The sequence below is a fragment of the Aspergillus heteromorphus genome, assembly GCF_003184545.1.
Source record: "Aspergillus heteromorphus CBS 117.55 chromosome Unknown BO70scaffold_1, whole genome shotgun sequence".
NCBI classification, from domain to species: Eukaryota; Fungi; Ascomycota; class Eurotiomycetes; order Eurotiales; family Aspergillaceae; genus Aspergillus; species Aspergillus heteromorphus.
In genome coordinates, this window is record NW_020290406.1 from 2,450,620 (window position 1) to 2,469,967 (window position 19,348).

Genomic DNA, 19,348 nt, shown 5'->3' on the forward strand with positions numbered 1-19,348 from the left:
AAGAACGCGAAAAGGGAGAGAGTGGACTCGGGTCGCTGGCATATTGTTCATGGGCATTGCCCTCCTAGAATAGAAAGGATCGTTCCGTTCATCTTAGAAAGCTGCGTGCATTGCTACATTCTTACTGCAACGCGATCGGCGCTGCGTCGGCCCGGCTTGTTTTCCAATTATTCATCGTGATTACCGTCCTTTCCCTATCTCCATCTGACCCGGCCGAGGAAAGCTGCGACTCGACCGACGAAGCCTTTCCATGCCATTTCCCCCCGCCCGTTCGGCGACTTTACCCCGCTGCGCTGTCCACGCAGAGTGTCGTCGCCCATATTACTATATCCCTACCCCAACTCCAAGGCGCCAGTACTCCTCCTCCCCCTCCCTGCCACTCCCCTTCCATCTACGCCAATTCTCTCTCGGACGTGGGGCCCGGTCTCGTCCTCGCTGTGCGTCATCTCCGTTCGGTTCCCAGGGACTCGATCTCACACCCTGTCTCCGCCGTCCTCTCTCCGCCGCTGCCACCACCACCACCACCATGGCTGCCAAGATCGACGGCACGCAGATTGCGAAGAACATTCGCGCGGGGTTGAAGGCTGAGATCCTGAAGATCCAGGAGGCCAACCCCCGGTTCAAGCCCAGTCTTGTGATTTTCCAGAGTGCGTACACACAAAGTACCCCCGTACGTGGGGTTGAAAATAATGCTGACCTCGAACCTACAGTTGGCAGCAGGTCCGATTCGAGTGAGTTATGGTCTGTCGCATTGGACAAGGGTCGACACTGACATAGCTTCTCAGGCACATATGTGCGCATGAAATTGAAGGCCGCGGAGGAGGTACGTTTCAGCCTTCATCCTGCTGGACCAACCCGGACACCTAATGAACTCGCTCCGAACAGGCAGGTATCCTTTGCAAGATTATCAACTTTCCCGAATCCGTAACGCAGCCCGAGCTCCTACAGGAGATCACCAAGGCCAATAACGACCCCACCGTGCACGGTATTCTCGTGCAGCTGCCTCTCCCGCAGCACCTGTCCGAACACACGATCACCTCTGCGGTCGCCGACGAGAAAGATGTCGATGGATTCGGTGCGATCAACATCGGTGAACTGGCTAAGAGGGGTGGTCGCCCGCTCTTCGTGCCCTGCACCCCGAAGGCGGTGATGAAGCTCCTGGAGGAGAGCGGCGTCGACCCGGCTGGCAAGGAGGCGGTGGTTCTTGGCCGCAGTGATATTGTCGGAAGCCCCGTCAGCTATCTGCTGAAAAATGCGCACGCGACGGTGACTCTGTGCCACTCGAAGACCCCGGACATTGCGCGCCTTGTTAAGTCCGCCGACATTGTTGTCGCCGCCATCGGACAGACGGAGTTCGTCAAGGGAGAGTGGCTGAAGCCTGGTGCGGTCGTCATTGATGTCGGTATCAACTACAAGCCGGACGCTACCCGGAAGTCGGGCGAGCGCCTCGTTGGCGATGTCGATTTTGAATCCGCCGCCCAGGTGGCTTCCCAGATCACGCCCGTTCCCGGTGGTGTTGGCCCCATGACGGTGGCGATGCTGATGGAGAACATCGTTTCCGCTGCCAAGGCTTACTTCGAGAAGCAGAAGGACCGACACATCACTCCCCTTCCGATCAAGCTGGTCACGCCCGTTCCCTCGGATATTGCCATCTCCCGTGCGCAGTACCCCAAGCAGATCACCCAGCTTGCCTCGGAAATCGGCGTTTTCCCCCACGAGCTCGAGCCCTATGGCCACACCAAGGCCAAGGTCAGCCTCTCCGTTCTCGACCGCCTGTCCCACCGCCGCAACGGTCGGTACATCCTGGTCTGTGGTATTACGCCTACCCCTCTCGGCGAGGGCAAGTCCACGACGACTCTGGGTCTCTCCCAGGCTCTCGGAGCCCACCTGAACCGCATTGTCTTCGCGAACGTGCGCCAGCCCAGCCAGGGACCTACGTTCGGTATCAAGGGTGGAGCCGCCGGTGGCGGATACAGCCAGGTTATTCCTATGGATGAGTTCAACCTGCACTTGACGGGTGATATCCACGCCATCACTGCCGCCAACAACCTTCTCGCCGCCGCGATCGAGACCCGGATGTTCCACGAATCTACTCAGAAGGATGCCGCGCTCTACAAGCGACTGGTTCCCGCCAAGAAGGGCACCCGCGAGTTCCAACCCATCTTTTTCCGCCGCCTCAAGAAGCTTGGGATCACCAAGACCAACCCGGATGACCTTACTGAGGATGAGATCCGCCGGTTTGCTCGCCTCGACATTGACCCCGAGACCATCACCTGGCGCCGCGTTCTGGACGTCAACGACCGCCACCTGCGGGGCATCACCGTCGGACAGGCTGACACGGAGAAGGGTCTGACGCGCGAGACCGGCTTTGACATCTCCGTCGCCAGTGAATGTATGGCCATCCTCGCCCTCAGCAACAGCCTCGAGGATATGCGTGAAAGACTCGGCCGCATGGTCGTGGCCACGTCGAAGAGCGGTGACCCGATCACCTGCGACGACCTTGGCGCGGGCGGCGCCCTTGCTGCGCTGATGAAGGATGCCATCAAGCCCAACCTGATGCAGAGTCTGGAGGGTACCCCCGTCCTGGTTCACGCGGGACCTTTCGCCAACATCAGTATCGGAGCCAGCTCGGTGATTGCCGACAAGCTGGCCCTGAAGCTGGCGGGCTCCGAGCCTGACGAGGACCACGATGCCACGACGGGCTTCGTCGTGACGGAGGCCGGATTCGACTTCACCATGGGCGGAGAGCGGTTCTTCAACATCAAGTGCCGGTCGTCCGGCCTGTCCCCCGACACCGTGGTTATTGTGGCGACGGTGCGCGCGCTGAAGGTGCACGGCGGTGGCCCCGAGATCAAGCCGGGGGCTCCCCTGCCGGAGGTGTACCGCACGGAGAACATCGAGGTGCTTCGCCAGGGCTGCGTGAACATGAAGAAGCACATCGAGAACGCGCGGCAGTACGGAATTCCCGTGGTGGTGGCGATCAACCGGTTCGACACGGACACGGAGGCCGAAATTGCCATCATCCGCGAGGAGGCCATTGCGGCGGGCGCGGAGGACGCGGTGCCGGCCAACCACTGGGCGGAGGGCGGCGCAGGCGCAGTGGACCTGGCCAAGAGCGTGCTGGCGGCGAGCTCCAAGCCGAAGGATTTCAAGCTGCTGTACGACCTGGACGGCAGCATCCAGGAGCGCATCGAGCGCATCGGCAAGGCGATGTACGGGGCGGAGAAGGTCGAGTTCAGCGAGCTGGCGCAGAAGAAGGTCGACACGTACACGGCGCAGGGCTTCGCCAACCTGCCCATCTGCATTGCCAAGACGCAGTACTCGCTCAGTCACGACCCGGCCCTGAAGGGTGCCCCGACGGGCTTTACCGTTCCTATCCGGGACGTGCGGTTGGCGGTGGGTGGTGGATATCTGTAAGATTTTCTTTCTTTTAAACTTCATTCCTCATGTCACAGATGAGATTTCTGCTATGACGAATCCAAGTGAACTAACCCGTTCTCTAGCTACGCACTGGCGGCCGACATCCAGACGATCCCCGGCCTGCCCACCGCTCCGGGCTACATCAACGTGGACATCGACCCGGAGACCGGGGAGATCGATGGACTGTTCTAGACAGTAGACAGGAGGTTTAGAGGGCTTTGCTTGTTTTGTTTCTTGTTTGGATCTGCGATATATCTACTAGCATGTTTGATTGGTTTGGCCACGACGGACACGGGAGCATGAATGGGGGGAGGGGGGAAGATGGATTTCAACACAACACAGGTGTTCCTGAGGCGATGACCAGAGAGAGAGAGAGAAAGAGAGGGAGGGAGGGAGGGAGGGTGAATCTTCAACAAGATTGCTGGTTCCTGATAGCAATTGCAATTGGGAATATGGCACACTACTTACACTTACTACATCCATGGAATGAATATATTATGGTCACGATTGAATCCGGAATGTTTACTGACTTACTCTCACAGTACGGTACGGAGAAGATAGATCAGATGGATGATAGCATGGCTGGCTGTGGGGAAGGCCAGGCAAGGGACGGAGATGAGTCATGTGCCGGGGAGACGAGACTCCAGTCCGGGCAGCGATTTCGGTGCTTCTTCGCCCGAGCGGAGACTCGACGTCCGTTGCCGCGGGAAACAGCGGTTGAGATCGGCTGGCCAGACATGACAGATGATGGACTGTAGCACTCCGGACATGGCACAGCATGCTGGAGCACACTGCAATCTGCAACCTGCAACCTGCAACCTGTAACCTGTAACCAGTAACCTGTAACCCCAGGTCCGGGGAGGGTGGCAAGGGGACTTGGCTTGGTCGGAGGGTAGATCGGGAACTCGGTAGAACGGTAGAACGGTAGAACGGTAGAACGAAACCCCTTGATGGTGACAGATTAGTAGTTAGTAGAGTATCCTCAAGTAGAGTGCAGATGTAGCGAGCACGGCGCAGATACGTAATAAGGAGCGTCCGGCTTCGGCGCGGCGAGTGCAACGGTGGGCGGAAAGGGAAGTGGGCGTCCAAAAGTCTTGGGGGTCTGGAAGGGCAACCAGGCGGGATAAGAGGCCCTCCTCTCTGCTCTTTCACTTTCCCTTTCCCTTTCGTTCTCTCCCTCTCTCTCCATCATCCAACAATCTTCACCTCACGTCAGTGAACCCCCCGTGAATAACCCTTTTCCGGCCCCTCCGTTTTGCCCCGTGAAATCACGACCTCCCGGCTGAACGGCCGCTTCCGAACTCCACCAGCGCCTCTCCTTCCAGCCGAGCGCTGCGCAGCTTCAGTCCCTCCGTAATCCCTCGGGTATGTCCTGAACACTGCCTGCTGCTTCTCCCCCCGTTCCCGATAGCTGATCCCGCCTGGCCAGTCGCACCGTCTGACCCCGTTGCCCCCCGGTTCCTCCCACATTTCCCCAGTCATCATCATGTCTGCTCGGTTCACTTCCGCATTGGCGCGCCGCTCCTTCGCCGTCGCTTCCCCTCCTCGCTCTGCCCCTCTCGCTTCCTCCGCCCGCCGCTCTCTCTCCTCCTCTTCCTCTTCCTCTTCTACTATTTCTTCCTCCCCCTCTGCCATCTCAGCTCGTCCCTCCAGATCCATTGCCTCTGCCTCCTCTCTGCTCTCTGCTCGCTCTGCTTCTCCCCGCTGGACTGGTCTCTCCCTGAACCTCACTCAATCCCGCACCATGGCTACCGAAATCCCCAAGATCAAGGTTAAGAACCCCGTCGTGGAACTCGACGGTGATGAGGTATGTGGCCCCCTCCTCCCCCTTCTTCTCTTTTGCTTCTGGGACATCCCTCCCCGGGCTGGATGGACCCTCCCTTATATACCCGTCTGCCCCTCCCTGCATCGGATGCGCATTTTCGTCATGGCGCATCCCTGCCGCGGGGGAAAACGGCGGGCATGGCGCCTCGTTCCCTGGCAGCCAAGCGCCTATCGCTCGGCGATCCAGGGCTCAATTGCATCGCTAGATAGACTTCTGGACATGTGCTAACGCCGCTCCCGTCGACTAGATGACCCGTATTATCTGGCAGGACATCAGAGAAAAGGTATGTGCTTCCTCGGCTGCCCCGCCCCCGTTCGGTCCCGTCCAGAGACACTAACTCGGCTCGCTCGATAGTTGATTCTTCCGTAAGTTCGGTCATTCGTTGGTCTTCGGACTTGGGTGGTTCTAGACAGTTCGACTAACACCTCGGGGCCAGTTTCCTGGACATCGATCTCAAGTACTACGACCTGGTATGCTTCCGGAATCTCCCTGGGGAGGCCACTCGGATGGGAACTGACTTCGTTGCTAGGGTCTCGAGTACCGTGACCAGACCGATGACCAGGTCACCATTGACGCTGCCGAGGCCATCAAGCAGTATGGTGTCGGTGTCAAGTGCGCCACCATCACCCCCGATGAGGCTCGTGTCGAGGAATTCAAGCTGAAGAAGAGTAAGTACGGCCTCTCCTGACCGGAGGACTCCGACTAACCGCATTGTGCAGTGTGGCTGTCTCCCAACGGTACCATCCGTAACATCCTGTAAGCGTCCCAGACCCTGTCACTTCACGCAATGGCTGACCCCTGCAGCGGCGGTACCCTCTTCCGTGAGCCCATCGTCATCCCCCGTATCCCCCGTCTCGTCCCCGGCTGGACCAAGCCCATCATCATTGGCCGTCACGCCTTTGGTGACCAGTACCGTGCCAAGGACCGTGTGATCCCCGGCCCCGGCAAGCTGGAGCTCGTCTACACCCCCGCTGGCGGCCAGCCCGAGTCCATCGAGGTCTACGACTTCCAGGGTGGCGGTGTTGCCCAGACCCAGTACAACACCGATGAGTCCATCCGCGGCTTTGCCCACTCCAGCTTCCAGATGGCCCTGCTCAAGGGTCTCCCCCTGTACATGAGCACCAAGAACACCATCCTGAAGAAGTACGACGGCCGCTTCAAGGACATTTTCCAGGAGATCTACGAGACCACCTACCAGAAGGAGTTCGACGCCAAGAAGATCTGGTACGAGCACCGTCTGATTGACGACATGGTCGCTCAGATGATCAAGAGCGAGGGTGGCTTCGTGATGGCCCTGAAGAGTGAGTTGCCTGCATAGCTATGACAGCTGATCGGGTTGGGATTGCATGCTAACGGATGCAGACTACGATGGTGATGTCCAGTCCGACATCGTCGCCCAGGGCTTTGGATCCCTCGGTCTGATGACCTCGACCCTGGCCACCCCTACCGGCGAGGCGTTCGAGTCCGAGGCCGCGCACGGCACGGTGACCCGTCACTACCGCGAGCACCAGAAGGGCCGCGAGACGTCGACCAACCCCATTGCCTCCATCTTCGCCTGGACCCGTGGTCTGGTGCAGCGTGGCAAGCTGGACGAGACGCCCGACGTGGTTGCGTTCGCCGAGGAGCTGGAGCGCGCGTGCGTGGACGTGGTGAACGACGAGGGCATCATGACCAAGGACCTGGCGCTGGCTTGCGGCCGCAAGGACCGCGAGGCGTGGGTGACGACCCGCGAGTACATGGCTGCGGTGGAGCGCCGACTCAAGTCCAACCTCAAGGCCCGCCTCTAAATACCCACGTCGTTGACATTGCATTGATACACTAACGCTAGCGAGACTCGCCGAGTCGAATGTCTTTTTTTTTTTTTTGGATAAAGGGATGCATTTTGCGGAGACTATACTATACTGTATATTTAGGCTGGAGATCCGGATGGACGATTGGCTGTGGTCCGTCCACATCTTCGATTTGTACATGCCCAGTTACCATGTCTCATGATTTGTATATGCCCTTGGATAATGATGCACTTTTCTACAACTCTTCCTGACTGTAATCGGTACATCACCTGCATAGAATGTCCGTGTCGATCCGGGCATCCAGATCGGGCGATGCAGATACCCGCGGGCCGTACCGTGGATTGCAGGACGGCCATGGCTGCATCAGGCCAAGTTTCCCTTCTTTTGGGCCTGGCCCCGCCGTCCTTGACGCAATTGATTCCGGGAGGACGGATGGCATGTGGCTGGAAGGCTGAATTGGCCACCCACGGTAAAGTTAGAAGGTGAAGTTAGTACATTAGATTCGCCGCCCTCGAGATGAATTGAATTGGGTTTTGAGTTGCGATGAGATGACTGACTGTGGAAGAAAAGGGACAAACCCCGCCTGGAGGCCCTGCATATCCTGTTGTCTGTCTTGATGTCCTGCTTGCTGATCTGCTAGTCTTGCTTGCTGCTGCTGCTGCTCATCATCCTCATCCTGATCCTGGTTCTGGTGAGTGAGTGAGTGAGTGAGTGAGTGAGTGAGTGAGTGAGTGAGTACAATCCACTCCACTCCACGCCACTCCGCTGCGCTGCACTGTCTATCGTGGGATCGGAATCGGAATCAACACCTGAACCTGCATGCAGGATGTACGCCCTTCCTGTTGCAATCACGTTCTTGTGTCTGGCTACCGTGGTGGTTGTGTTGCGGCTGGTCGTGAGGTTGTATGTGCTTAGGAAGCCTGGGTGGGATGATTTGTTGATTGGGGGGTCGTTGGTAGGTTTCTCTGTCTTGTCTTTTGTCTTTGTCTTTTGTTTTTTTGCTGTTTGGTTTGTTTTATCTCAAGCTTGTGTGAGTGTGTGTGAGTGTGAATGAGTGAGTGAGATGGGATGCGATGTGATGGCTGCTGTCTACTGTCAACTGTCTCCCCCCCCCATCCTTCTCTCTACGCTTCAAACCCAATCTCACATGATATGAAATGCTAATATACACCGTTTAGATAGTCGACATCATCTTCTTCGCCTTTCTGGTCCTGGGTATGTATGATTCGATTCCCATATATGGCCGGGACAGGCTTCTGTCTAGACGTCTAGCGGGGACAAGGAAGTGAGCTGTTCGCCACTGACTCCAATCTTGAACCAGAAATCAAGTATGGACTTGGCAGGAACCTGGATGAGCTTAGTGCGGAGGAATTGCAGTTGCAGTTGAAGGTATTCCTCCTTACTTTCCTCCCTTTGCTTGATTTATTTGAGATTATACCGTTCTTCACAACAAGACATAAGGAGGAAGAAGAGCCAAACATCGATACTCATCCCCATCCCCAATACTAACAAAATAATCATCATCATCATAATAATGATAATAATAATGATAATAATCATAATAATAGTCTCTCTACGCCACCATAATCCTCTACAACACCACCCTAACCCTCACCAAACTCTCCCTCATAGTCCTCTACCGACGCCTCTTCCCCCCGAAAGGCTACCAGATCCTCCTCTCCATCACGCTCTGCATCGTCCTCGCCACGGGGACGTGGATGATCTTCAGCGCGATTCTGTTCTGCATCCCCGTGCGCGCCTTCTGGGACACAAGCATCCCGCACACCTGTCTCTCCCAGGACGTGGTCTGGGGGCTGAATGCCGCGTTGCAGATCACGACGGATTTGGGCCTCGTGGTCATCCCCTTGCCCATTTTGGCGCGGTTGAAATTGCCCATGAGGCAGAGGGTTGCGCTCATGGGGGTTTTTGGATTGGGGTTTTTGTGGGTTTGATCTTTTCTTTATCTATCCAAACTAGAGTCCGGATGTGATGATGATGATGATGTGATGATGATGATATGCTGACCTCTGGTGTTGGTTGATGATAGTGTCTGCGCAACAAGTATCGTCCGGTTAACTATCCTTGTTGATTTGATGCATACGGATAATTTTACTAGTATGTTACCTCCTCCTCCTAACCCTATCTCCTCTCATCTTCACTCTTCTCACCCCCCCACAAATCCCATCTCAATCCCCAAGCCAATTTCCCCAATGCCTTTATTTTTTTTTTTTTCTAATACTAATAAAAAAAAACAGAAATAAACTCCCTCGCAGCAACATGGTCCTTCATCGAATCCAGCACAGCCATTATCTGCGCGTGTTTGCCTCCGCTCCGGCCCCTGATGATCCGGCTATTTCCGAAACTCGTTCCCTCGCGCATGCGGAACTCTTACCATAACCAGAACCACCACCCTGGTTATTGTCATTGTCATTGTCATTATCATCAACATGATCATCAACATCAACATCACAGCCATGAACACCACGACTGTAACTATTACCATTCTCACCATGGACAAGACAATGGGCCGCAGCATGGACATGGACATGGACATGGACATGGATGTGGATGTACATGTGGACATGGACGTGAACATACCCACCACACCCACCGCGAAAAACCCAGTTTCTCATCCGGCCGCACGTTCGTCTCGAACCGGAACATGAACATGAACATGAACTTGGACCCTCACACGAACAATATAAATCCGTTCGTCCCGTCAGGGAGTACGGGGTACGTGGCGAGTGTTTCTACGAACATGAACTCAAACACAAACACAAACACAAACGGGACTGGTACCCATCTGAGTGGGATGGGAGGTGACTCGGGGAATACCTGCTCCCAGAGTCTGAGAAAGAAAAAGAAGAGTATACAGAACTTATGTCAGAGTTTCAGGCAGAGTCTGGATAACAGTCACAGTCACAGTCACAGTTACAGTCAGAGTCAGAGTCACAGTCAGAGTACCCACTCGCCATTGTCATCGTCCCAGGTCCCTGGACCTCCTGGACCTCCTGGACCTGATCTGGAAGCAGCGGGCAGAGGAAGCGGAGACCTCGGTCCAGGAGAAATTCAGGTGGTTCAGGAACTGCGCTGGGATTCGTTCAGTACGGAGGCTAGATCTGATGCGTGTGGGATGGAGCTGGAGATGGCGCATCATCATGTATAGTCACTATAGTAACTATAGTAACTATAGTAACTACACTACAGAGGTGTGTTTCTTTAAAGTCTTTGGAGATAACTAGTAACTTTAAAATAAGATGGTTATAGAATAAGTTCTCTGATATAATATAAATTAGTCAGCCCAGCCATCAATATGACAGACACTCATTTGTTCCTCACCCCGCAGCTTCCAGATGGACTTTCTTCCAGACTTCCCCCCCCCCCGCCATCGGCTACCGACGCCAGCATCAACAGATATCCGCACTCACCCTCACCCTCAACCAAACCCAAATGAACCCAAACGTTACGGTCGCAGAAGCCCAGTGCCTATGGATGCTCCAGCGGGCCTTTCCAAGGCACCACCGTGCCGGTTCCTGAACCGTCCACAACATCACCATCACCATCCCAGTATGTATAGCTACTATAATCAATCGTTCTCAACCTCTGTCCACACCTGGAATACTTTCATCTACAGATAATTCTACCATCATTTCAAAAACACTATTAAACATTAATCCTAACTACTAGCCCGATCAAACGGGTTCCGGAGCACTATCTAACCCCCATCCTCCTATCGATTACTCATGTCATCGAAGTCATCCCCGCCCGGCGGAGCTCGAACGGTCTCAGCCTGGACAAGTCAAATCTAACCTTCTTCTTGCGACTTCGATTCACGGGATTGTATACCAAGCACCCCTTCGGCTTCGATGAAGACTCGCTTACCTGGTCTTCGTCCAGAAGGGCCTGCGTTTCCGATTCTGGGGTCACCTCTTCCCCCTGACCATCCACGCCAGACACAAGATCCATACCGAACACCAGGGGCTCCGGGGAAGCCTGAGGAGGGCGATTGTTCTTCCTATCTTCTCCGATTGGCATCATAACTCCAGTGCGGCCTGGAAACAACCCAGGTGCACTCTCGGCGTCGTATCCAGCAAGTACCCTCCCACTACCTACTGGCTCTATTACATCCCCATTTTTGTCGCCCAATTCGGTCCGAAAGGTGCGCCTCTTGCCAGTGGCCCCAGTTCCAGCCCCCAGATGGGAAAGGTCCGGATCACCCTCGCCTAGGCGTTGTACCGCGCGATCTGTACCCACCAAATCATGTCCCCGATTTGGTGCAGCACGTAGCCCATGATATAGAACAGCTGATCCAAGAAGCGCAGTATCCACCGTGTTGGTCTGTGTACTGCTATCACCGCGTAATAGAAAGCCCGGGCTACTACCGAGGCTGCCACCCATGTGGCGGTAGTTGTCAGCCACCTGGCTCCCGTTATCGACATTAGTATTGAGGTCAGTACCCGCGAATAGCCCCGCAGGATCCAGAGCACTACCCGGCAGATTGACAACTTGCAAGGTCTCGGGAGTAGTCGCCATATTATCTGCCATATCATATGGAGTAGCCTCACCCAGATTGCCCGTATCATCACCGCGATTCTTGGTATCATCGCCACGATTCTCGGTATCATCGCCACCATATTCACGAACATCAAAATGATTATACCTATCCACCACAAGACCAGCACACTGGGCATAGATTGTAGCGCCTGGGGGTTCTCTGGCATTGTGATCTTCGGAATTGGTGGGATTCTGGACAGAAGGAGCCACAGAAGGATTATGGACAGGGTCTGCAGAGGGATTCTGGACAGAGTCCACAGAGGAGTTCTGGAAAGAGTCCACAGACGATTTCTGGACAGGAGCCACAGACAGATTCTGAACAGTGACCGCAGAGGGAGCCTGGACAGTTGGAGTATTGAGCGGCGGCGGCGGAGACTCCGAATCGGACGGTCGAAAGGGCGGAGAAGGTGGCCGAGGAACTGAAACAGGTGGCGGAGGTACGAGCTGATTATCGTCAGCTTGGTGACGTCCTCAACTGGATCAGTCAACACCTACTGTCGTCCGAGGGTAAAATGTCCTTTTCAACCAACTGGGAATAAAGCACATGCCGACAAAAGGACTGTTCAGACTAGCATGAAACGGGGGCTGCCTCAGCTCGGCAAGCTTCCCCGTCTCCTCCCTCAAAAGATCTCCAACCACAGACGGACCAGCCACCACACCAGCAAGAGGCGCACGAAGATGGCAAAGCTGATCGTCGGCACGTGAAGAAGCGGCGGAGCTCTCACTTCGTTCAGAGACGCTACGATGGAAGCTATCGACTCCGGCGTAGCAGTGGTGGCAGATGACGTCGTATTCGCCGACACGATCGAAGCAGGTGAAGCTCGCAGGGAGCATAAACTCGTAGAGCTCGCTGTTGGACCAGTCGAAGTTGCCGATTTGGATCCAGGTCGGAAGCTCATCCAGCGGGATCAGCGGGACCACGGTGTACCCAGGGCGGTAGATGTAGAAGGCTGGGAATGGTTGGTTGGTGGCGGGGATGCAGGTGGACATATATGTGGATGGATGTGTGGGATACGGGATAGTGATAGGCTGGTAATGAGTGAGGGTGCTTTTGAGGCTGAACGAGTGGATAGATGATGATAGATGATAATGGGGGTAGGAGGGGGCGAGGATTGGACGGGATGGAGGGAGGATGAGGATGAGGGCGAAGAGGGTGACGGGCCTTCCTGGTAGGGCTGTTTTGAGCGTGGCTTCTGTATGTGAAGGGCTGGCATTGAATAGTTAGGTGGGCACGAGCTGAACCTGCCTGGAAGGAACGATAGACTGCCTTTGAGCAGGACTCTTCCAGAAGAACATGAACATCAAATCCTCCGTCTTCGCATCAACACTGCTACTGATCTCATCAGAACGAGAACCCTGGTATCCCCCTTACGGAGGAACACTCATGCTAGATCCGAGCTGGTATTGGCCGCGCGAGAAACGCGTCTCGCTTATCTGCATATATTGAGCAGATTTTCCGTGTACGATGACCCTCCCATAGTCGCATTGAAATGAGCACGGAATCCGGAACGCCCCAACTGGATCTATAATGAAGTGGGACATCCCCGGTAACAGGGGAAGATCCCGAGTGATCACGGTCAGTCGTTCATGGATTGTTTCACATGGGATTGGGGTCGTAGTCCAGAGCACGACCATACAAAACTGCTATAAGCCAATGCGACAGCTAACCCAGCTTAGATATACTCGAGACTTTGTCTTGCAGGTTCGATGCCGATGCCAATGCCGTTTTCCGGGGCTCAACACTCCAGGGCACGGCTGGTAGGAAACACGCAGATGGAACGATGGCCAGAACGATCCGCTAAAACGAAACGTCAAGTCGAAGATATGACAGCCGGGGATTGGCGATCTAAAGGCCTCGTCGGCTTCTGGGCTTCAGAAGCCTGCCATGTTAGATTCAACAGTGCAAACCAAAAGAGGTGTCCGGTTTCTTGGGATCTCACCTCGTCTTTGACACGTCTACTTGACGGCATTTGCGCTGCTCTAGTTGGCTTTGAGGGGGATGGTTTAATTAGTATAGATCCCACCATCTGAGTGGATCAATCGGTGGAGGTGTCCATCGAGGCAGATAGGGCTGTGGGATTGCAGGCTCCAAGGGTCTGCCTCAGATGCAATCATTGTATGATTCTAGGCAGCAGCCAAACAGAGTGTCGAGGAGACAGATAACCTGGCGGATATCAGAAGATCTATGACAGATTCGTGGGGCCTAAGAGCTGGAGTAGACAGAAGTGCTCCTGTGTCTTCCATTTTGAAGCCAGAGGGGCAGCAGATCTGGCGAGGAGTGTTCCTGCAAGAGTGGTAAACCCCGTATAGATCTGTGGCCGCGTGGAGGGGTTGTTTATCCGGGCCGATCGCATGGCGGTGGGGCTTCGGGAGGCTCGGCCGCTCCTAGTCCTGTCATCCAAACATCCAAGCTCAAAGCTCAAAGCTCAATTCGATGGCGGTTCTCAGTTCCCTACTTTAGCTGTCCTGTCGAGTACTTTTACTGGTTCTCCCCCAGAATCTACGGCCTCTACATCGGCACCAATCTCAAAATGCCTACTTCGCGTTCCTCCAAAGCCTCTCTGGCGTCCCGCCCCACGCTCAACATCGCCGCCTCGGACGCGATCGTGCACTTCCAAAGCGTTACGTTGATCGATGCCCCGGTACAGGAAGTTTGGGATGCTCTCGTGGACACCTCGACCTGGCCATCCTGGAATAGATTCGTTCCTCGAGTCACCATCCGCCAGCAACCCGCGTCCGATTCTCCCTCAAATCCCTCCCCCGTCCTCGAAGCGGGGACGCGGATGACCTTCCACGTCAATATGAAGCCAACCTCCCCCCAACCGCAGCCCGATACAGATACGATGCTGATGGTGGCTGAGCGAGATGCGCCTAGCGCGAGCAAGAAGCTCGGTCGGATTGTGTGGGTCAACGATGCGGCGGCCCAGGGGCGCGTTCTGGCGTCGTTGCTGACGGCAGAAAGAGTCCACGAGGTGTCGGAGGTCGAAGTCCAGGACGAGGAGGGGCATGTGAAGCGGGTTACGGAAGTGCGCAACTGGGAGGCACAGATCGGGGTGCTGGCCTATGTAGTTCGCTGGATGCTTGGGGCGCGGCTGGACGAATGCTTTGACCTGTGGGTGCAGGACTTGAAGGAGTACGTTGAGAAGACCGGGGCAAGGGGATAATGAGCCATGCTTCTCGCACCTCGCTTCGGACGGTACATGCCATACGAGCTTAACCTTGATATTCCTTCCTCCTTGCTGGCCCGACTGCTAGGGAGATCTGTATTGCTGCATAGTTTTACCCCGTAATGAAATCGCCAATCTCACACACACACTCTCTCTTCCCCCCGGAATCGATTCGCAGACGGAGAGACCACGAACTTCCGAGGCCAGCCCCGTGCGCTCTTGGCACCGGATTTCGCGGGAGTGCTACCAGTTGGACAATTGGACAGGTCACAACCCGAAAGATTCGACGACGGCAGTGGATCTGGAAGCAAAGTGTTGGGACTGGGAGTCGGGGGTGCCCGAGGGGGAGTCCATCGCGCTACGGGGTGAGTTATATAGCGATCCCACGGAATCAATAGACTGGTGGTCGGCTGGGATGAACACAATTGCAGAGTGGAGTCGCTGGATGGCGGCCAATTTCCCTGGCAGACCAGACCCACGTGGGGGTGGGGATTGGTTGCGAGCCCCGTCGGAGGGTTACGTTTTCATCCTCCATCTTCTTTTATGATTTGAGTCCGCACAGACCGTGGTCTCTGCTTAAGATGAAAGGAGGGGGCCATATTTCCTATCCGACGGATGCTGGGAAAGGGCGGCTGCAGGAAGGCGGCAGGCAGGGAGGGATGAGGGATGGTGTGCAGCGAGGGCGCATGTAGGTAATAATACTAGTAGATAGTCAGTCGCGAGGTTGAACAAGATAAGATGCTCCCTGCCCTGCACAGCACAGCACAACCTGCATGGGTTCCATGTCCACGACAACCCTGGACTACCGGACTAGACCCATCCACCGGTGGATGACCGTGTGTCACACCTGCGACATCTTCGTCACCGGCCTCGTAGTGGACTCGTGGAGGGCCCAAACAAGGACCGGCAGAGGATGTGACGGCCGTTTATGCCCGAGGCTCGAAAATCACAAACCCCGACAGGACTGAGTTGGCGCCAATCCTCGGGACGGCGGGGACGACTGGCAAACTGCACGAAATCCTCGAAATCCCAGCGCGAGGGGCGTTGCTGATTGGGTCTGCCGACGAACCACTGGCGACTAGCGCGCACACGCTAGTGCCTGTTGCGGCCTAGCGTCCGTGCTGAATCTGCAGACCGACCGGGACTGCCCCTGTTTGCCTGGCGCTGGTTGGTCCGTCGCAAGGGCGTGACGGTCGCACGCGGCCAATCGAATCCGGGCAGCTTGAAGGTTGTCCAGCAGCTGGCCGCCACCCCCGAACTCTCGCCGCAGTCGAGGCATTAATTATTCCAATATCATCGATCTGTCTCAGAGATCGATCTATATCCACCGAGGGGTTGCTGTGTCTTGTGTGTCTGGTATATCTTCAGTGTACTCTCACACTCACACTCACGTATTGCAGATGGGATAGCGAGTGAGCACCTGGAGACATGCAGGATGACTGGACTGGACCCCCGGTGGGACCAAATCGCCGGCCAGAAGAGGCCGGTGGGCTTTGCATGTCACGGTGACTTGCGACGGTTTGCTGTAATCACCCATGGTTCCTCGGTGGCAGTTAAGCTATCGCTCTCTGTCGATCGAAAGCCGTCATGTTCTCTCGAATTTTTAATTAATTTCCCTTTGCAGTCGACCCGGTCGAGACTCTTTCCTCGTCCTCCACGAATTTTTTTTACTCTTCCCCCGGTTCCCTCCCCTCGCCTCCTTTAGAACCATGAATGTGTTGCTATCCTCCTCCTCCTCTCCCTCTCCCTCATCTTCCTCCTCGTCGTCTTCTCCCTCACTTCTCTGCCTTCTGTCCTACTCCTCTGCTGCATCCCCCCCATCGATTGTGAGTTGCGTGAGTCACGATTACATCTCATCCCACGCCGACGTCATCTGCACGGGGTTGCCACCACTTTACCTGTCGTCGCCTACTATAGACTGGGATTAGAGCCCGTGGTTGCCGCTGCTCCTCACGACTATAACTCCCCCGTCCTTGATTTCGCCGCATAGCGACGCGGCGAGACACCTCAGCTCGACGACCACGGCATCGTCCCCTTCTCCAGACCACCCATATATACGCGCTCGCCTCTGATCGCTCTACTCTGATCCGAAGTCCGCCGACCTATCGGGGCTGAAGCAAGTGATCGGCCCCGGTTTGCTGCATCGACTGGATTCATCGCCTTCCCCGCTATCCCAAAACCCTCAGAAGCCCGTCAGAAGGCAGAATCTCCCCTCAAGCCATCCATCATGACTGCCGGACACATGCCTATCCGTCTGTCTGTCCGCACCCAGCCCGACAGCAATGCTCAGACGCTGCATCCTACAGTGTTACCCGGCCTCACCCCTCCGGTGACCCCCACTGTGGACGATGATAGCCTCTCAGGCAGCGTGGCCACCCTTGACTCCAGCGCCTCGAGTCCATTTCTCTCTCCCGTCGAGGCCCAGTCCAAAGACGTGGACGGGGATAGTCGCACCTCGCGCTCCTTTACAGACGAACTCGAGTATCACTGTGACCTGAAAGGCCGTCCCGTGGAATTCGGTCGCGGCGTCTGGAGCGTCGTCTACAAGGCCTCATCGTGCGAGCCCTCCAAGCCTTATCTGCTCACGCCCCCCAGCTCGCCTGCCATCAAAGGCCCGACAGTGGCCGTCAAATCACCTTCAAGACGGGATGCGCACCGTGTCCTCGACGCCGAGGCCCTCACTCTGACCCGGGTCAGTCGCGTCCCCGGCTCTGAGAACCATGTCGTTCCCTTCCAGGGCTATATCGCCGACTCGCACTCAATCGTCATGTCCGCCGTCCCACTCTCCCTGTCCACCTACATCGAAGAAAAGGCCGTCCTAGCCCGAAAAAACATGTCTACCAAGACGATGTTTGACCCCGTGCAGGGCCTATCCCAATGGCACGACCTTGCCAAGAAGCTCATCACCGGTCTCTACTGGCTCCATAGCGGGCCTCAAACGGTGCACGGCGACATCAAACCTCACAACATTCTCCTCCGATCACGCCCAACCACCACCACCACCGACAACAACGACAGCAACTTCCCCTACGAGCCCCTCTTCGCCGACTTCTCCTCCGCCCACCCTATCGCCAGCCCTTCATCACCCGAGAAGAACCTAGGCACGGCCCTCACAGCCCTAACGCCGCCGTTTGCCGCCCCCGAGCTCCTGTGCGTCTCGTCGCTCACCTCCCCCGACGCGGCCCCAACCCCGGAATCCGACGTCTTCTCGCTGGCCGTCACCCTTTTGGCTGCTGCAACCGGCGACCTCCTCCTCTACCCCGGCGCCAGCAACCTCCAACGGCTCGCCATGGCGAGGGAAGGCCACCGCGTCATCGATTTCGTGCGCGCCGGGCCCAACGGCTCGCGCGTCCCGCGCAACGGCATTGTCGAGCAGATCCTCAAGCCGGCTATCGTCAAGGACCCGAGTCAGCGCATCACGCCGCTTGAGTGGGTTAAGCTTGTTGAGGCTGTTCAGATCTAGTTGTGGCTATCTAGATGACTATCTTGGTGACTCGACTTGATTGAGTCCTCCGTACTCCGTACCAGGATCTCTGAATCGCGGACCCGGTTGCCGCTCTTTCGTTCGTTCGTTCGCTCGTTATCTTCGGCATCCGCACGCAACCTTCGCCTCGCGCAGCCGCGCTAGATAACTATCGTTTTTAATCTCCCTTATCTACCTACCTTCTTCGGATACTACTGTCTTTTTATTTTACTTTTACAGTTTACACATCTCTTTTATTTATTTTTTTTTGTTTTCTTCTACCCTTTTTTTTCTCTCTTCTTTTCTTTTTTTCCATTTTCGTTTTTTTTCTTTCTTTTTATTTTTTCCCCTGCCTTTTCTATACCATCTGTCTATCTACCCATCCACCTCTCCCACCTCTTTTCACTTTTTAATCTGTCGTGAATTAGAAAGATCTCGCGGACTTGACCTGCCTCTTTTCTCTGTCTGTCTATCTGATTTGCCTTTCTTTCTTTCTTTCTTTCTTTCTTTCTTTCTTTCTTTCTTTCTTTCTTTCTTTCTTTCTTTCTTTTTTACTGATAACATACCTACCTACCTACCCACCTTCTCACCTGTCTTCTTTTTCCTTTCTCTCTCTCTCTCTCTTCCCCTTTTGAAATCCTTTACTTATACTTACACTTGCACTTACACTTACACTTATACTTACACTTATACATCCTCCCCCCCTCCCCCCCAATATCAAGATACCCGCTAGATTAGATACTATGCAAATAAACCAGACTACTTACTCCCTTATTTACTTGCCTCCGTACTTCTTTGCTTATTTGCTTCTTTGCTTCTTTGCTTCTTTGCTTCTTTGCTTCTTTGCTTATTTACTTATTTCCTTATTTCCTTATTTCCTTATTTGCTTACTCGCTTGCTCGCTTGCTCGCTTGCTTACCTATATTCCTCTCCGAAGTAGGTAGGCAGGTACCCACCTGTACTCCCAAATCAGATCCTGCATTCTACAAGATAAGTTTTCTCCCCGAGTAGGTATAGTAGGTACATATAGTACATACGGTAGGTAGCTCTGTATGCATGTATACTCTCAAGAGTCAAAATTGTCTATCTAGTAGGTAGACACCTTAGATACCTAGGTAAGTATGTTTAT

At 55.1% G+C, this 19,348-nt stretch overlaps 6 protein-coding genes across 6 annotated transcripts; 5 read left to right on the forward strand and 1 right to left on the reverse strand.

Moving 5' to 3' along the window:
- Nucleotides 1-300: 300 nt before the first annotated feature.
- On the forward strand, nucleotides 301-3,802 carry BO70DRAFT_357923 (C-1-tetrahydrofolate synthase). The gene is made up of 5 exons (XM_025542158.1): nucleotides 301-647; nucleotides 711-731; nucleotides 786-823; nucleotides 886-3,413; nucleotides 3,504-3,802. Exons 1-5 carry the CDS (start codon nucleotides 527-529, stop codon nucleotides 3,610-3,612), a joined length of 2,817 nt encoding a protein of 938 aa, XP_025404520.1. The 5' UTR covers nucleotides 301-526; the 3' UTR covers nucleotides 3,613-3,802.
- A 1,332-nt stretch (nucleotides 3,803-5,134) lies between these two features.
- Nucleotides 5,135-7,110, forward strand: BO70DRAFT_357926 (NADP-dependent isocitrate dehydrogenase). The gene is made up of 8 exons (XM_025542159.1): nucleotides 5,135-5,227; nucleotides 5,493-5,528; nucleotides 5,600-5,610; nucleotides 5,682-5,715; nucleotides 5,775-5,913; nucleotides 5,965-6,001; nucleotides 6,050-6,546; nucleotides 6,608-7,110. Exons 1-8 carry the CDS (start codon nucleotides 5,165-5,167, stop codon nucleotides 7,030-7,032), a joined length of 1,242 nt encoding a protein of 413 aa, XP_025404521.1. The 5' UTR covers nucleotides 5,135-5,164; the 3' UTR covers nucleotides 7,033-7,110.
- Nucleotides 7,111-7,861: 751 nt separating this feature from the next.
- On the forward strand, nucleotides 7,862-10,187 carry BO70DRAFT_425449 (uncharacterized protein; the record flags this gene model as incomplete). The annotated part of the gene is made up of 5 exons (XM_025547689.1): nucleotides 7,862-7,990; nucleotides 8,214-8,250; nucleotides 8,357-8,424; nucleotides 8,604-8,977; nucleotides 9,437-10,187. The coding sequence occupies 5 exons, from the start codon at nucleotides 7,862-7,864 to the stop codon at nucleotides 9,699-9,701; spliced, it is 873 nt and encodes a 290-aa protein (XP_025404522.1). The 3' UTR covers nucleotides 9,702-10,187.
- Nucleotides 10,188-11,824: 1,637 nt separating this feature from the next.
- BO70DRAFT_19239 (uncharacterized protein) lies at nucleotides 11,825-12,768 on the reverse strand. Its single transcript, XM_025538509.1, has one exon. It carries the CDS (start codon nucleotides 12,577-12,579, stop codon nucleotides 12,070-12,072), a length of 510 nt encoding a protein of 169 aa, XP_025404523.1. The 5' UTR covers nucleotides 12,580-12,768; the 3' UTR covers nucleotides 11,825-12,069.
- Nucleotides 12,769-13,820: 1,052 nt separating this feature from the next.
- BO70DRAFT_357929 (SRPBCC domain-containing protein) lies at nucleotides 13,821-15,100 on the forward strand. Its single transcript, XM_025542160.1, has one exon. The coding sequence runs from the start codon at nucleotides 14,121-14,123 to the stop codon at nucleotides 14,751-14,753; it is 633 nt and encodes a 210-aa protein (XP_025404524.1). The 5' UTR covers nucleotides 13,821-14,120; the 3' UTR covers nucleotides 14,754-15,100.
- A 1,883-nt stretch (nucleotides 15,101-16,983) lies between these two features.
- BO70DRAFT_367798 (protein kinase domain-containing protein) lies at nucleotides 16,984-18,219 on the forward strand (the record flags this gene model as incomplete). Its single annotated transcript, XM_025544586.1, has 1 exon — nucleotides 16,984-18,219. The coding sequence occupies one exon, from the start codon at nucleotides 16,984-16,986 to the stop codon at nucleotides 18,217-18,219; it is 1,236 nt and encodes a 411-aa protein (XP_025404525.1).
- Nucleotides 18,220-19,348: the final 1,129 nt, after the last annotated feature.

Excerpts from the sequence above, each read along its gene's own strand:
- BO70DRAFT_19239 (XM_025538509.1), bottom strand. The coding sequence starts at position 12,579 with ATGTCCACCTGCATCCCCGCCACCAACCAACCATTCCCAGCCTTCTAC.
- BO70DRAFT_357923 (XM_025542158.1), top strand. The coding sequence starts at position 527 with ATGGCTGCCAAGATCGACGGCACGCAGATTGCGAAGAACATTCGCGCG. Across the intron at positions 648-710 it reads CAGTCTTGTGATTTTCCAGA|TTGGCAGCAGGTCCGATTCG; the intron begins GTGCGTACACAC and ends TCGAACCTACAG. Across the intron at positions 824-885 it reads AATTGAAGGCCGCGGAGGAG|GCAGGTATCCTTTGCAAGAT; the intron begins GTACGTTTCAGC and ends CGCTCCGAACAG.
- BO70DRAFT_357929 (XM_025542160.1), top strand. The coding sequence starts at position 14,121 with ATGCCTACTTCGCGTTCCTCCAAAGCCTCTCTGGCGTCCCGCCCCACG.
- BO70DRAFT_357926 (XM_025542159.1), top strand. The coding sequence starts at position 5,165 with ATGGCTACCGAAATCCCCAAGATCAAGGTTAAGAACCCCGTCGTGGAA. Across the intron at positions 5,228-5,492 it reads TGGAACTCGACGGTGATGAG|ATGACCCGTATTATCTGGCA; the intron begins GTATGTGGCCCC and ends CCCGTCGACTAG. Across the intron at positions 6,002-6,049 it reads GGTACCATCCGTAACATCCT|CGGCGGTACCCTCTTCCGTG; the intron begins GTAAGCGTCCCA and ends TGACCCCTGCAG.